The sequence below is a fragment of the Papio anubis genome, chromosome 7 (genome assembly GCF_008728515.1).
Source record: "Papio anubis isolate 15944 chromosome 7, Panubis1.0, whole genome shotgun sequence".
NCBI lineage: Eukaryota > Metazoa > Chordata > Mammalia > Primates > Cercopithecidae > Papio > Papio anubis.
Window position 1 is genome coordinate 132047056 of NC_044982.1, and position 15229 is coordinate 132062284.

The window sequence follows — 15229 nt, forward strand, 5'->3', positions numbered from 1 at the left end:
AAAAAGTTGTAGTTATTATTTTTAATTGGTTCATCATTTAGTCTTTCTACTTAAAGGTAGTTTACACTCAATTACAGTGTTATAATATTCTGTGTTTTTCTGTATGTTTACTATTACCAGTGAGTTTTGTACCTTCAGATGATTTCTTCTTGCTCATTAACATCGTTTTCTTTTAGATTAAAGAACTACCTTTAGCATTTCTTGTGGGACAGGTCTAATGTTGATGGAATGCCTCAGCTTTTGTTTTTCTGGGAAGATCTGTTATTCTCTTTAATGTTTGAAGGATATTTTTGCTGGATATACTATTCTAAGGTAAAAGATTTTTTTTTCTTCAGCCCTTTAAATATGTCATGCCACTCTTTCCTGGTCTGTATGTTTTCCACTGAGAAGTCTGCTGCTAGATGTATTGGAGCTTCTTTGTATGTTGTTTGTTTCTTTTCTCTTGCTGTTTTTAGGATCCTTTCTTTATCCTTGACCTTTGGGAGTTTGATTATTAAATGCCTTGAGTTAGTCTTTTTTGTGTTAAATCTGCTTGGTGTTCTATAATCTTCTTTTATTTGAACATTGATAACTTTCTCTAGGTTTGGGAAGTTCTCTGATATTTTCCCTTCAAATAAACTTTCTACCTCTATCTCTCTTTCTGCCTCTTCTTTAAGACCAATAACTCTTATATTTGTCCCTTTGAACCTATTTTCTAGATGTTGTAGGCATGCTTCATTCTTTTTTCTTTTGTCTCCTCTGTATTTTCAAATAGCATGTCTTCAGGATGACTAATTCTTCTGCTTGATTGGTTCTGCTATTAAGAGACTCTGATGCAGTCTTCAGTATGTCAGTTGCATTTTTAACTCCAGAATTTCTGCTTGGTTCTTTTTAATTATTTCAATCTCTTTGTTAAATTTATCTGATAGAATTTTGAACTCCTTTTCCATTATTTGAGATTCTTTGAGCTTTCTCAAAACAGCTATTTTGAATTCGCTGTCTGAAAAGTCACATGCCTCTGTTTTTCCAGGATTGGTCACTGGTATCTTATTTAGTTCATTTGGCAAAGCCATGTTTTCCTGGATGATCTTGATGCTTGTAGATGTTTGTCAGTGTGTAGGCATTGAAGAGTTAAGTATTGTACTCTTCACAGTCTGGGCTTATTTGTGCCAGTTTTTCTTGAGAAGGCTTTCCAGTTATTTAAAGGGACTTGGGTCCCCTGCCCAATATCACTAGGGTTCTTGCTGACTCATAGAGGTCTTGGTGGTCTTGGATAAGATCTGGAAGAATTCTCTGGGTTACCAGACAGAGACTCTTTCTCTTCCTTTATTTTCTCCCAGACAAACGGAGTCTCTTTCTGTCTGTGCTGAGCTGTCTGAAACTAGGGGTGTGGTGATGCAAGCACCCCTGTACCTAGCACCACTGGGATTGTGCTAGGTCAAACCTGAAGCCAGAACAGCACTGGATCTTGCCCACAACCTGCTATAAACACTACCTGGCTACCACCTATATTCACTCACAGCCCTAGAGCTCTACAATCAGCAGGTGATGAGGCCAGCCAGGTTTGTGTCCTTTCCTTCAGGGTGGCGAGTTCCCCCAGGCCCTGGGTGGGTCCAGAGATGCTGTCGAGTAGTCAGAGATTGAAGTTAGAAATCTTAGGAATTTATCTGGTGCTCTAGTGTTCTGTGGCTAAGCTGGCACTCAGACTACAACATAAAGTCCTTCACGCTCGCCCTTCCCCTTTCCACAGGCAGAAGAGCCTCTCCTTGCGGTCACCACCACCACCAGTCCATAGCGGGGTTTTGCCAGGCCACTGCTAGTGTTCACTTAAAGCTCAAGGGCTTTTCAGTCAGGTTGTGGTGAATATTGCCAGGCCTGGGACTCACCCTTCAAGGGAATGGGCTCCCCTCTGGCCCTGGGCAAGTCTAGAAATGCTGTCTAAGAGTCAAATCCTGGAATCAGGGACCCCAAGAGTCCACTTGGTGCTCTGCCCTGCTGTGGCTGTGCTGGTACTTAAGGTGCAAGACAAAGGTCCCTTTACTTTTCCCTCTGTTTCACAAGCAGAAGGAGTCTTTCACTGTAGCCACTATAACTGGGAATGTGCTGGGCCACCCCTGAAGTCAGTATGTCTCAGAGCCCAAGGGCCATGGCTTACTATTAATACCTTGGTATTGCTGCTGGTTATTTGAGGCCCAACGTCCCTTTAGTCAGCAGGTGATGAACGCTGTCAGAACTAGGTCCTTCCCTTCAAGGCAGCAGGTTCCCTCTTGGCCCAGGGTGTGTCTAGAAATGTCATTCAGGAGCTAGGGCTTGTAATGGTGGCTGTGTGACTCTGCCTGGCACCCCACTGGATGCCTTCCATGGCCAAGGTGGTATCCAAGATGCAAGATAACGTCCTCTTTACTCTTTCCTCTCCTCTCCTTAAACAGAAGGAAGGAGACACTTTTGTTGTTGCGAATTGCACTGCCTGGTGTTGGGGAAGGCATGGCGGAAGCAATCCTTTAGTGCCCCGGTTGGTGTTTCCCTAGGTCACAGTTGGTGTCTCCCTATGTGCCGCCCTAGTCCTCTGGCTCTGAGCCGAGCCCAGCACTAGGGTTTGCCTAGAAATTGGAGTCCTTGTATCCTAGACTGCCTTCAAGTTTACCTAGGACCCCAGAGCACTTTGGCCAGTGGTGGTGACTTGCTGACAAACTGGAGTTCTGACCCACGGGATGGGCGATTTTCCTCTGGATATAGCTAGTCCAAATGCTTCCTCCATGCATGGGTACTGTCTCAGCCCCACACGACTTTGCTCTCCACTCTGACAGGGCAGCACTGAGTTCAGTGTACAGTCCCCCATTCACTGTGCTGTCCCTCCCCCAAGTGCACAGACTCTTCAGGCTGCACAGCCACTGCAGGAGTGAGTCAGGGAGGGGTGGTGTCAGCGATTTAAGTCTCTCCAACCGTCTTCAATGACTCTTTCAATGATATGAAGTTAAAACCAGGTACTGTGATTGCTCACCTGATTTTTAGCTCTCATGATGATGTTTTTATGTGCAGGTAGTTGTTAAAATTTGGTGTTCCTGCAGAGGGTATGAATAGTGTAGGCTTCTATTCCACCATCTTGCCTTACTTTAATTTCTTGATGTGTCTTTGTCAAAAGCTTTTACTCCTGATACTTCACTTTTAGCATCTTCACAGCCTTCTCAACATTGAAGTTTTTCCTGATTTGAGACAAATTTTTCTACCCATTAAGTGAATTTTTAAAAAAATGTCTTATGCCTACTTCTAATTTCTGTTGTATGCTGTGTAAGTTGAAAGACTCTAAAGGGATGGGGAAGCCGGAATTAGAAATATTATGTAAAGGCCTTGATATTCTTACATTTTCCCCTTAGGATGGAATTTTTTAACCCATAACAAATGAAAGGTGCAACTAGTGTTATAGACCTTATCTTCATACTATAGCATTTAGAATTCTGTGCCTTTATGTTATGGAAACCCAGGACAGTTCTGAAATGATGAATGTTCAGAGAGGCACTTGAGTACATCTTAGTGGTTTGGTTTTTTTTCTGTATGATATATGACCTTTCTCTACTCATTTAAGAGAGATCGGCAAGAAGTACGATCTAGGCCTGTTTCAAAACAAATGAAATCATGTGATGATGAAGATGATTACAGTTTAAGGTAAGTAACTTAAATTCTCAAGCACCTTCTTTTAAATTGATGTACATGGATCTTTAACTATGTAAGATCTTTTTGCATGCAAACATTGAAAATTCTATAATTTTAAGAATAATGTATATATAGGGGGCTTATACCAATCCGACACAGTGGAAGCCCTTTATCTCATGTAATTTTCAAAATATTATTTTGAAATGTATATTCTTGTCCTCATTTTAAAAACTTTAGAGAGGAAACAGGAAAAAGTATATAATTGATGTGAATAAAACTATGAAATCATATTGTAGCAGACACAATGATGATCACCAAACATTCCAGGTCTCTTATAGTTGTCAGTGGGCTATGAATAGAAGTTTAGTTAATCTTTTCCAAGCCAAAACAGACAAGAATTGGTGTGTGAACCTCCAGCTGACTTTCTAGCCATGAAGATGAGTAAAATTCCAATTGATAAAATCTCCTAGCCTGGTCTCTGGGTGACCGTGTGTGGAACATGTAGAAAAAAGGGTCCTTCTTCCTCACTATGGCTGCATTGAATGGGTTAAGCTGCTGGAATTTTTAGGTTACTAGCCTGCTTATCTTTGCTAATGTTGAAATTGGTATTGGGAATGGAATGCTGCATAACAAAAACTCAGAAGTGTGGCATTACCTTAGCAGTTAGGTGGGAACCAGCAAGGAAACTGATATTGGAGGCTGAAAAGATAAAGGATGAATGTTATGTAGTGGCAATGAATTTAGTAAAACTGTCATCTGTGGTAAATTGGGAGGCACAACAGGTGTCTAATGAACTTGTTCTCTGGGGAAAGAGGCTGAAACACAATATTAGCAGTATATGCTCTTTTTTTTTTTTTTTTTTTGAGACGGAGCCTCGCTCTGTCGCCTAGGCTGGAGTGCAGTGGCCCGATCTTGGCTCACTGCAAGCTCCGCCTCCCGGGTTCACGCCATTCTCCTGCCTCAGCCTCCCGAGTAGCTGGGACTACAGGCGCCCGCCACCTCGCCCGGCTAATTTTTTTTGTATTTTTAGTAGAGACGGGGTTTCACCGTGTTCGCCAGGATGTTCTCAATCTCCTGACCTCGTGATCCGCCCGCCTCGGCCTCCCAAAGTGCTGGGATTACAGGCGTGAGCCACCGCGCCCGGCCTCAGTATGTGCTCTTGAAGAGACAAGTTTGGGATAGATTTGGCTGATTTGCAAGCAGAAATAAAAGGGAATACCTGATTATCTAATTCAGATTCACAAAGATTTACAACCATGATTTCTTTGAAGAGCTTTATGGTTTTAACTCTTAGATTCAGGTTCTTTGATCCATTTTGAGTTAATTTTTGTATGTGGTATAAGAGTCAACCTCCATTCTTTTGCACATGGATAGCCATTTGTCTCAGCATTATTTGTTGAGAAGACTATTCTTTCCCCATTGAATGTTCTTAGCACTCTTGTCAAAAATCAGTTGGCTGTAGACATATGGTTTTATTTTTGGACTTTCATATCTGTTCCATTGATCTATATAGCTGTCATTATGCCAGTAGCACACTCTTGATTACCCTTGTTGTAACTGTCAAGTTGTGGAGTAAACTGGTTTTAGACCTCAAGAATTACAAGGTAAAATCGAGAAAATCTATAAGGAACAAAAGCCTATCAAAATTCAACCTTGAGGCAAATATCAGACTAAACATGTGGACTTTATGACTACTGATAAAATTTTCCAATGGATTAAGGCTTCTCAGGGCAAGAATCAGATTAAATGGCACATAGTGAAACTTTTCATTTGGGTAAAATGACCCACGGCAAAGACCTAACTAAAGTTATAGTCTCTCCTTAGAAGCTTGACACTGTTTAACCCATTTTTAGATTGAGAAAGAGAGGTCAGGTGAAGAAATAAATAAAGAATTAGTCTTGGAAAGAATTGTAGGTGATGTAATGGCATGTAGAACTGACTGAAATTAAATAGGGAAGAAACCCACTAGTTTGGGGGAAAGTTTTATCAGCAAAGAAACTCTAAGAATGGACTAAAATTATTTGTGGCTTTTAAAATATTAAAACAGCTATGGGTACCCCACCTCCCAGTATTCTAAGATCAAGAAGCAGGCTGTAAGAGGTGCACAGCCCTACAGGGTTTAGAGACAAAAGAGAAGTTTATTCCTACATGGCAGTATATTTGGCTCATGTGAAATATTGGGATATTATTCATGTATTCAAAAATAATTATTGCATACAATCCAGTATTTCCTTTCCTAGATATTTACCCAAGAGAAATATAAACATATATCCATGAAAAAACCTGCATGTGAATTTTTAGATCAGTTTTATTCATAATTACCAAAACCTGGAAATAATTCAAATATTTATCAAATGGTGGCTGGATGAACAAATTATGGTATATCCATGCAGTGGAATACTACTTGGCAATAAAAAGCCATGAACTACTAGTAGAATAACAACATATTTGCTAAGTGAAAGAAGCCAGGCTAAAAAACATATATAATCTATGTTTCCACTTATTTGATGCTCTGGAAAAGGCAGAGCTTTAGGGACAGAAATCAAGATGGTTGTCTGGGGCTTGAGTAGGGGTTAGGGGACTACCAAGGAACACAAGGGAACTTTTTGAGATGATGGAAATATTCTCTGTCTTGTGGTTGTGGTGGTTATGTGACAATATATGTTTGCTAAAACATATTTAACTGTATATGTAAAAAGAGTATATTGTATGATATATCAATTATATCTCAAACCTGAAAAAAATAATTTTTGAACACTGTTAGTGCCAGGTCTAGCTACTGGTATTACAGTGGTGAGTAAACAGACCTGATCTTGTTTCCAAGAAGTTAATATGTGTTGCTTTTGAGTATTTTTTAAGTACCTCAATTACACATTTTTATATTTTGATATACATATGTATGCATACATATAACATGAAACCACTTTATTAGCTGTAATACTCTGATATTCTGTAAAAAAAGATATTGAAGTTATCAAAATTCCAAAATTTGGATTATACATAGATTTAACATGGTGTTTATCCAGTAAACTGAAGAACTGAAATGATACTAACAACAGATGATGTTGTGATGATAACGCTCTGTTTATCTATCAGTTTTTTTTAATGCTACTGTTTGAACAGATGGCTTTTACCATGTAAAACATGGCATTTGGTGATCAGTTGGGAATTGCTGAATATGGGAAATAATTCTGTAAAGAAACCATTCATTTCAGGTTGGAACAATGATATTCCACCTAAATAAGGAAGAATATATTTAAATAGGTCTTCAACACCCAGGATGACTCTGTCAAAAACTGTGATGGGAAACCAGAGTTTAATCTCCTAATAACGTAGTATACATATCCTCCAGTCTGCTTGAAGCATGGTTTACCATACAGTCATTTCCATCATATTACAAACATTTCATGGAGTTAAACAAAAGTAAGAATACCATATTGTAGCTTATTTTTCATGGAAATACACTAGCAAAGTAATATCATTGCAAAATCTGATGGAGACAGATAACCCTTTAATGTCTTTTGACTGATATGTATGCATGTGTGTTGGGGAATGGAATGAGAGGTACAGAAAATGTACTAAAGAAATGACAAACATTAATTTAAAATGAGGAAGATTAAAGAGGACACTTAAAATTTGTATAATATTTGGAAACCTTTTCATGTCATTTGTGAGAGTGATTCTTTAGTTTCTGTAATTTTTAACATATTTTGAAAGCCTTTTTTTTCTTCCCAGAGGTATTTCTAATAGTTAAGAGGTTTATTTATCTAAGTGTATCTTTGTATTTAATACTGAAAAAACTTATGCATGGCTAGCTCAGTTGGAGGCATCTGATGGAAAATAATTTTAGTTGTATGTCCTCTCCAATGGTTAGGACTTCTCAGGGGATATGACAGAGTTTTTTCATAGCAATAATGGATGCTAACATGGTATGTTTTCAGAGATGTAAATACAATGCCCAAGACAATGTGTTAGGCAAATTTTTTCTGTAAAGGGGCAGATAGCAAATATTTTTAGATTTGTGGGCTAGTCTGTGTTGTACCTACTTAACTTTAAGGTTGTAGTGTGAAAACAGCCATAGATCAGACATAAGTGAATGAGTGGGTGGATTCAGCCTGTGGACCATAGTTTGCAGACTTCCATAAACACTCCTTGTTTTTTTGTTGTTGTCGTTTGAGACGGAGTTTCGCTCTGGAGTGCAGTGGCGCAATCTCGGCTCACTGAAAGCTCCACCTCCTGGGTTCATGCCATTCTCCTTCTTCAGCCTCCCAAGTAGCTGGGACTACAGGTGCCCGCCACCACGCCTGGCTGATTTTTTGTGTTTTTAGTAGAGACGGGGTTTCACTGTGTTAGCCAGGATGGTCTCGATCTCCTGACCTTGTGATCCACCCGCCTTGGCCTCCCAAAGTGCTGGGATTACAGGTGTGAGCCACTGCGCCCGGCCAACACTCCTTGTTTTAAACTACAAATATATTTTGAAAACCTTGTGTATAAAAATAAATTGCATTTTAGATGTGTTTATTCATGCACTCAACAAATACTTAAGCCAGTAGTACCTGGCATATAAGCTTTTAAATTGACTAGGCATAGAATATTGAACAAGGCAGACATGATTTCTGCCCTCATAGAGTTCACAGTATAATGAGGAAAACAGGCACTGACCAAGTGTTTTAAGTGGATTAAAAGAATGATAACATTGAGTGGGCTCATAATAAAAAGCCCTGTGGTGAATCGTTTGTAAAATGGGTAATTGCTGTGGATAGCCCACAATTACTCTTGATGATTTCCATTCATTAAAATTTTTGCTAGTTCCCTACTAGAATATTGGCATTATAGTGTATCTTCTTAAAGGTGAATTATTTAACCAAAGCATTTTTCTTGTTTATGGTACTCATTCAGAAAAAATTAACATGTGGATAACTACAATTATAGCAAAGATTATTTGATAGTTGAATAGTTTCCCTTTCAAATACAATTGTTGAATATCATTGTCTCAGCTCAATGTCATCTATTATTAATGTATAATGTTTATTTTTGGTCTGTAGAGGTGTATTACCATCTGAAGGGATAGTTCATCTTCATTCAGAAACTAAGGTATGAAATTAAACTTTCTCTGAATACAATTATATTCTGTAGAACTTAGGTTTTTTTAGACTTTTCTTAGACAAAGCAGAGAAGGGGTATGACTCAACAGAAACAATATAAACCTTGATAGTCAGAGGGATGCATTTATGAAATGTCACTCATATAATAAATGGAATCCTTTGTTGTCTCATAATTTCACTGAATAATTTGGAGGTACAGTGGAAAAAATTCTAGGTGAAATGACTTTGTAAACTGAGGCTTATTTTTTTTTTCTGAAGCTTACATCTAGTAGAGCGAAGACCTGAAAAAGAATGATACTCATATGCAAAGAAGGTGATTTGAAAAGTTTGTTCGTTCATTTAAATATTTATAGTGTAGAGATCACTCTTCTAGGTGTAGAACATACTGGGATCTATGTTTCCCATCCATGGAGACCTAAGCCAAGGGAACTGTATACCTGAAGGCCACGGAAGGCCTGCCTGGGGAATAATTGGTTCCTGAGGAGAACTAAATTCTGTGAGTCAGAATGTCCAGATTTATTCACGACAGTCCACTGGCTAGCTGAATACCATTGAATCTTTAGGACTCATTTTCCTTATCCTTGAATTTCTTGGTTTTGGTATTATCTAGGTCTTTTCCAGCTATACAGTTGTGATATTCTTGAAAAGACATTTTTGGTAATTCCATCAAAATAGCAGTTTTTCTGTGTAGCAAAATAGCAATTCTATGTGTTACAGAATTGCTTTCTTTGGCAAATGATTAGACTCTAATTAATCAATACTTTCAATTCTTTTAATGTAGCCAAAGACCAAAAACATTGATCCTGTAAACAAGGTTCAAAACAAATTACACTCTGCAAATAAGGGAAGGAAAACAAATTCAAGGTATAGTATAGTTTTCAAAGTATTTCTTTTTTTTTAGTTGTATAATTCACAATACCATCATTCTTAATTTTTAAGCTCTGTTTGTTTTTCCAGATCTTTTTATACCCTAAACATTAAGTTACCCTGCATATATCTTATCCATATTCAGTAATTTAGAACATTTTCTACTCAGAAATGTTTTGCAGCAGTTAACAAATACTTTATATTGTTCTCAAGAAAAATTCTAAATCTAAAATTTTTATAAATGTTATTTCTAGTGATTTATTCTCTTAGAACTGTGACTGCAACTGAGGTTTGTTTTGTTTTGTTTTGTTTTTTGATCGCTGCCTAGTTCTCTCAAATAGGCTCAATAGTCTAGTTTTTGAGTATTTGACAAAGTGCATACATTATTTTGTCTATTGAGCTACAGAATTATTTCCCATGCTCTAAATAGGACTATAATATAATTATAATTTACATTTTATTGTTTTTGGTGAGAAAGAATTCAAGACAGTTCTTAGTTTTATAGGCATAAAAAGGGACCCAAGATGCTCCCTAGGATAGGATGCTTTCTAGAAAAGGTGGAGGATTGAGTTGCACCAACCATCTTCAGTCAGTTATTACATTTAGATGTCTATTACTTACCCAAACTGATCACTGCATTGTAATTTTGGAAAAATCTTTGTTCATTTTTGTGTCTTTTAATTGTTTAAATAACTTTTTTGTTTTTGTTTTTTTTAAATAAAAGGGATGGAAAAAATAGAGTAAAGTGATAAGGAACAGAAAATAACTATACAATAGATTGAAGAAAAGAACTTACAGGCCACATACATGCATACATAACTGGAAAGGGTTACCTTTTCAGACTTCACATTTTTTTTTTTAAAAGTTGATTTTTCAAATAGAATTCTGAAGACCAAGACCTACTATTTGATAGCACAATAGGGTGACCATAGCCAATTATAACTTAATTGTATTTTTAAAATAACTTAAAGAGTGTATTTAGATTGTTTGTAATTCAAACAATAAATGCTTGAGGGGATGGATACCCCCTTCTTCATAATGTGCTCATTTCACATTGCATTCCTGTATCAAAACATCTCATAAATATGTACACCTACTGTGTACCCACAAAAAATTAAAATGAAAAGAAAAGAATTCTGAAGCATTTGCTTATGTTTTAAAAGTGAATTTGCCTTTCAGAACCATAAATTTGTTGATGTGTCAATGAATTAGGCCTGGCCCATTCCTCAGTGCCTTTAGAAATGAGTTTTATTTTGTCGGTCTTCTCCATTTCATTAAAAAAAAATCAAATCCAACTTTTTGGTTAATATTGATCATGGTAAGAATGTGTTTCTTTGGGTGGAAAAAAATGTTGTTTGAGCTATTAGCTCTTCACTCTGTAATTTTTTCTCAAGAGGTATTTTTCTTTGCTGTTTGCAGAATTATGGCCAGGGTGATGTCAGTTTGTACAGTTTTTCTCCAGAGGCATGTAAATTTCAAAGCCACAGGCTGGATTTGACCTAGGAGGCCAAGTGCAGTACTCTTAGTTTTGGTATTCCCTTATATGGAGGCAAAGTCTAGACCATCTGGCCTCATAAAGCCTTCTCTAGCTCTGTGGTCATGTGATTCATAAAGACCAAAAATCTGCTAAGTCTCTTGTAATATAGTCCTTGAAAGTATCATATGTAGATTTCATCATAAATTTCAAATGTGTAATAGTAGTCTCTTGTAATATAAACCTTAATATCAATTACAGATTTCATCATAAATTTAAATTTATAATAATTTTGATCTGCTTATTTGGGTAAAAGGCATATATCCTTTCTACCTTTCTATTTTGTTCACATATACGTATATACAGACATATGTATTTAATTTTTATTTTTTAGTGTTAAATTGAAATACTCTGATGTCCAAACTGCCGACGATGTTGCCATTCCAGAGGATTTCTCAGACTTTTCCCTTGCAAAAACAATTAGCAAAATTGAAGGGCAACTGGAGGAAGAAGGCTTACCTGAATATACAGATGATATTTTTTCTGGTGTTAGTAATGACATTGGAACAGGTAGATTTTCTTTTGTTTCTTATTTTTATCTTTATAGCACAGTTACTTAGAAGAGGAAGTCTTGGGGAACTATTTCTTACATTAAACAAAAAATGTATTGTGATGTCTTGGTTTGTTTCAGTATAATCTAGTAGGATGTGGTGGAGGGAGGAATGAATGGGATTATAGATGAAATAAAACTGGCCATGAGTCAGTCATTGTTAAAGATAGGCAGTGGGTAAATGGGGTTCATTGAACTTGCCTACTTTTATGTTTCATATTTTCCATTATAAAAAGTAAAAGTAAAAAAGACTGTATTTACTGGTTTGATTGAATACATTTCAACTTAAGTTAAAATACCCATCGCTTATTGTTACAATATTTAAAAAGTTTTTCTGAATTTTTTCATTTACTGTTACTATATTTTATTTATTGCATGTTAAATCAACACATGCAAAAGGACAAATGAATTGACATTGCATCAGGTAAAATAAATGAATTTTCTAATGTATATAATTTTTCTTATTAACTCATTCTTTGCGTATCACTAGAATAATACTAAATTTCAATCAACTAAAAACATTACTAAATTTATGAGGAGCCTCCTATGCTATTGAAGCAAAAAAGTAAGACAATTGAGTATATATGAACTAGTTACTGCCGAACTATAATACAATTAATTGTGACTACAGGCAAGCCACTTAGCCCCTCTGTAATAGCAGTTTATTCATTTGAAAATTTAGCAGTTTGTATTAGATGATCATAAAGTTTATGTATTAGTCTGTTCCTGCACTGCTATAAAGAAATACCTAAGACTGTGTAATTTATAAAGAAAAGGTTTAATTGGCTCATGGTACTGCAGGCTGTACAGGAAGCATAGCAGTTTCTGCTTCTGGGGAGGCCACAGGAAACTTCCAATCATGGTGGAAGGCAAACAGGGAGTGAGACACCTCACACGGTGGGATCACGAATAAGAGATAGAGGGGGGAGGTGCTACATGTTTTTAAACAACCAGATTTCATGAGAAGTCACTATTATGAGGACAGTACCAAAAGGGATGATACTAAACCATTTATGAGAAATCACCCCCATGATCCATTCACCTCCTACTAGGCCCCACCTCCAACACGGGATTACAATTCAACATGAGATTTGGGTGGGGACACAGATCCAAACCATATCAGTTTATCTTTAAAATTATTTGATTCTGTGAGAAATCATAATTTATATATGTAATAATTATTGTGTTATATACTAGTCATAAGTAGGGAGCAATTTTCTTCTGCACTTACTATATTTACTGACCGAATCAAGCTTTCTAGGGCTAGTTATGGTAAGGAAATGTAAGTGGAGCAGTAAGTTGCCTTTAGGTCTCTCTAAGATGCTTTTGAGGATGTGATACCCAGGTGTTGATTGTTCCTCGGTAGAGGAACATGGTCCCAGGTCCCATGGCCCTGTTAGAACTGCCTCCCTGTGTTCCCTTTTTAGTATCACTGGTCTAGGTGTCTTCTTCTTTGGGAGAATTTTCTCTTATTTCAGGTGATTGCTTGGAATGGTTTGGTTATGTGTGGGAGAAAAGATCAAGAAGTAGTTTGGGAGCACAGATTACTTTGTAAGATTAAAGCTAGGGTCGAGTGGGGAGCAGAGTTTAGTACTGTGGGCCTCCAGACATGGGAGCACTCTGCTCCTTGGGTTAGAGTTGAGGTAGAGTTACTAAGGTTAGAGTTAGGGAGAAAAAGAAATGGGAAAAGTCATGCTTTCCTATTTTTTCTTCCTTCTTTCCCTCAGAGGCCAACTACTGTCAACTTCACACTTTTTAATTTGTCATTTCCCTCTATTCCCTGCTCACCTGGAGTTACATGGTAGGAGAGTTGAGGCCAAAGAGACCTAGGTAGAGTTAGAGCCAACCCATAATTCATCAGCTCGATGATAACACTGAGGGCACTTAAAAAAGCCAGAAGTGTGTATGGAGATGTTTTATGCTGTGCACATCACATGTGTATGGCTTAGTGGATTTGTCCTAATGACTTCTCAGAGCAGTTCCAAGTGTTTCCTCAAGATAAATTTCATGATTGTTTTATAATATTCCTACTATGCCATTTTGAACAAATGACTGAATGACTTATGAGTGAGTTCTTAATTCAGTTTTCACTTTATTTACTTTATGGGCCTACAAACTTCAAAGATTTACTGCTGATATTATTGAATAATGAACTTTTGCTGGCAGTAAAATACCAAAGATAGATCTTGAAGGTTTGTGGGAGAAAGCTTAGACACTAAGGTATTAGTGTATTTCTTTGCTTCAAAGACACATATACTACATTTTAACTGCTCAGAAATTGGCATCTGCATTACAGTCAGTGGCATTTTGTAATCACAATGACTAGATAGAAGCTGAGTTTTGCTAGAGAAGATTTATGTTTGTTTCTACCAAACACTCAGGGACATTATTGACCTGAGAACACTTTAAATTCTCTGATGTAGTTTGGACCACCCTGGTGAGTGTGAATTTAGTCTGCAAACTTATGTGAATACTACCTGTGATTTCTTTCTGTTGACTGGATTTATTTGTCATTGACCTTTTCATTAGGACTGTTTAGTACCTATAGTGCCCCCTAAGAGATATCTCCTATTTGACTCCCCATCTTGAGTATTTTCTTCTTTATAAAGTAATGGCCTGTCTTACAATTGATGTCATCTTAGATTCAACAAAAGACAGTAAATATAATTATTTAAATTCACAGAAGCACAGATCAGATTTCTAAAGGCCAAACTCCGTGTTATGCAGGAGGAATTGGATAATGTTGTATGTGAATGCAATAAAAAGGTAAGCTTTAAAAACCTCTTAAAAGGCTGCAATATTCAAAGACATTTTAGGAGCAATTTCCATTACATTTTGAATAACTTTATTTAGATATAAATCATAGTTAAATTTTGAAATCAAAAATTGTATCTAAGTACTGAACTTTATTCTGATATGTTGAATTTTCACAGAGCTGAAATATCTTACATTTTTGTTATAATTAGTATTCTCTATATTAGTCTTACAAGTGTAGTGTAAGCTATTAAATGCAAATAAAACATTTGACTTCCATTTTTTGAAGGTAAAAATAGACTGTAATTTGTTTTTCATGAAATGTGTATAAATGTCAAAGAACATATGAAACTTCTTTTTTTCTGCTTTGTTCTGATAACAAATCTTACATATTTTTTCACATAATCTATAATTTCATAACTATAGGAGGATGAAATTCAGAATTTAAAGTCTCAAGTAAAAAAATTTGAAGAAGATTTTATGAGACAGCAGCGAACAATTAATATGCAGCAGTCTCAAGTAGAAAAATATAAGACTCTTTTCGAAGAAGCAAACAAAAAGTGTGATGGATTACAGCAGCAGTTGTCTTCAGTAGAACGGGTAATTATTTTAGTATTTTTCCTAACTTAATGCCAAAAATACAATAAAATTATTAAGGTTACACATTTGTATAGATGCCATTTTGACATTTGAGTTATTTTATTAGTATTTACTGAAAACTCTTTCCCCTGCCATAGAATATTTTTTAACAACTGTATTGAGATGTAATGTAATTCACCCTTTTAAAGT

At 36.4% G+C, this 15229-nt stretch overlaps 1 protein-coding gene across 6 annotated transcripts in view; it reads left to right on the plus strand.

The window, feature by feature from the left end:
- LOC116275966 (testis-expressed protein 9) overlaps positions 1-15229 on the plus strand; it is a 67355-nt gene that overhangs the window by 14258 nt on the left and 37868 nt on the right. For 5 of the 6 annotated variants that reach the window (XM_031669289.1, XM_031669291.1, XM_031669292.1 and 2 more), the window contains 6 exons: positions 3563-3642; positions 8676-8724; positions 9517-9599; positions 11471-11646; positions 14370-14452; positions 14867-15040. In XM_031669289.1, coding sequence (XP_031525149.1) covers positions 3563-3642; positions 8676-8724; positions 9517-9599; positions 11471-11646; positions 14370-14452; positions 14867-15040 — 645 coding nt within the window. Of the gene's footprint in view, positions 1-73; positions 313-3562; positions 3643-8675; positions 8725-9516; positions 9600-11470; positions 11647-14369; positions 14453-14866; positions 15041-15229 lie in introns of those variants that run through there. The other variant, XM_031669290.1, reaches the window with a different exon arrangement.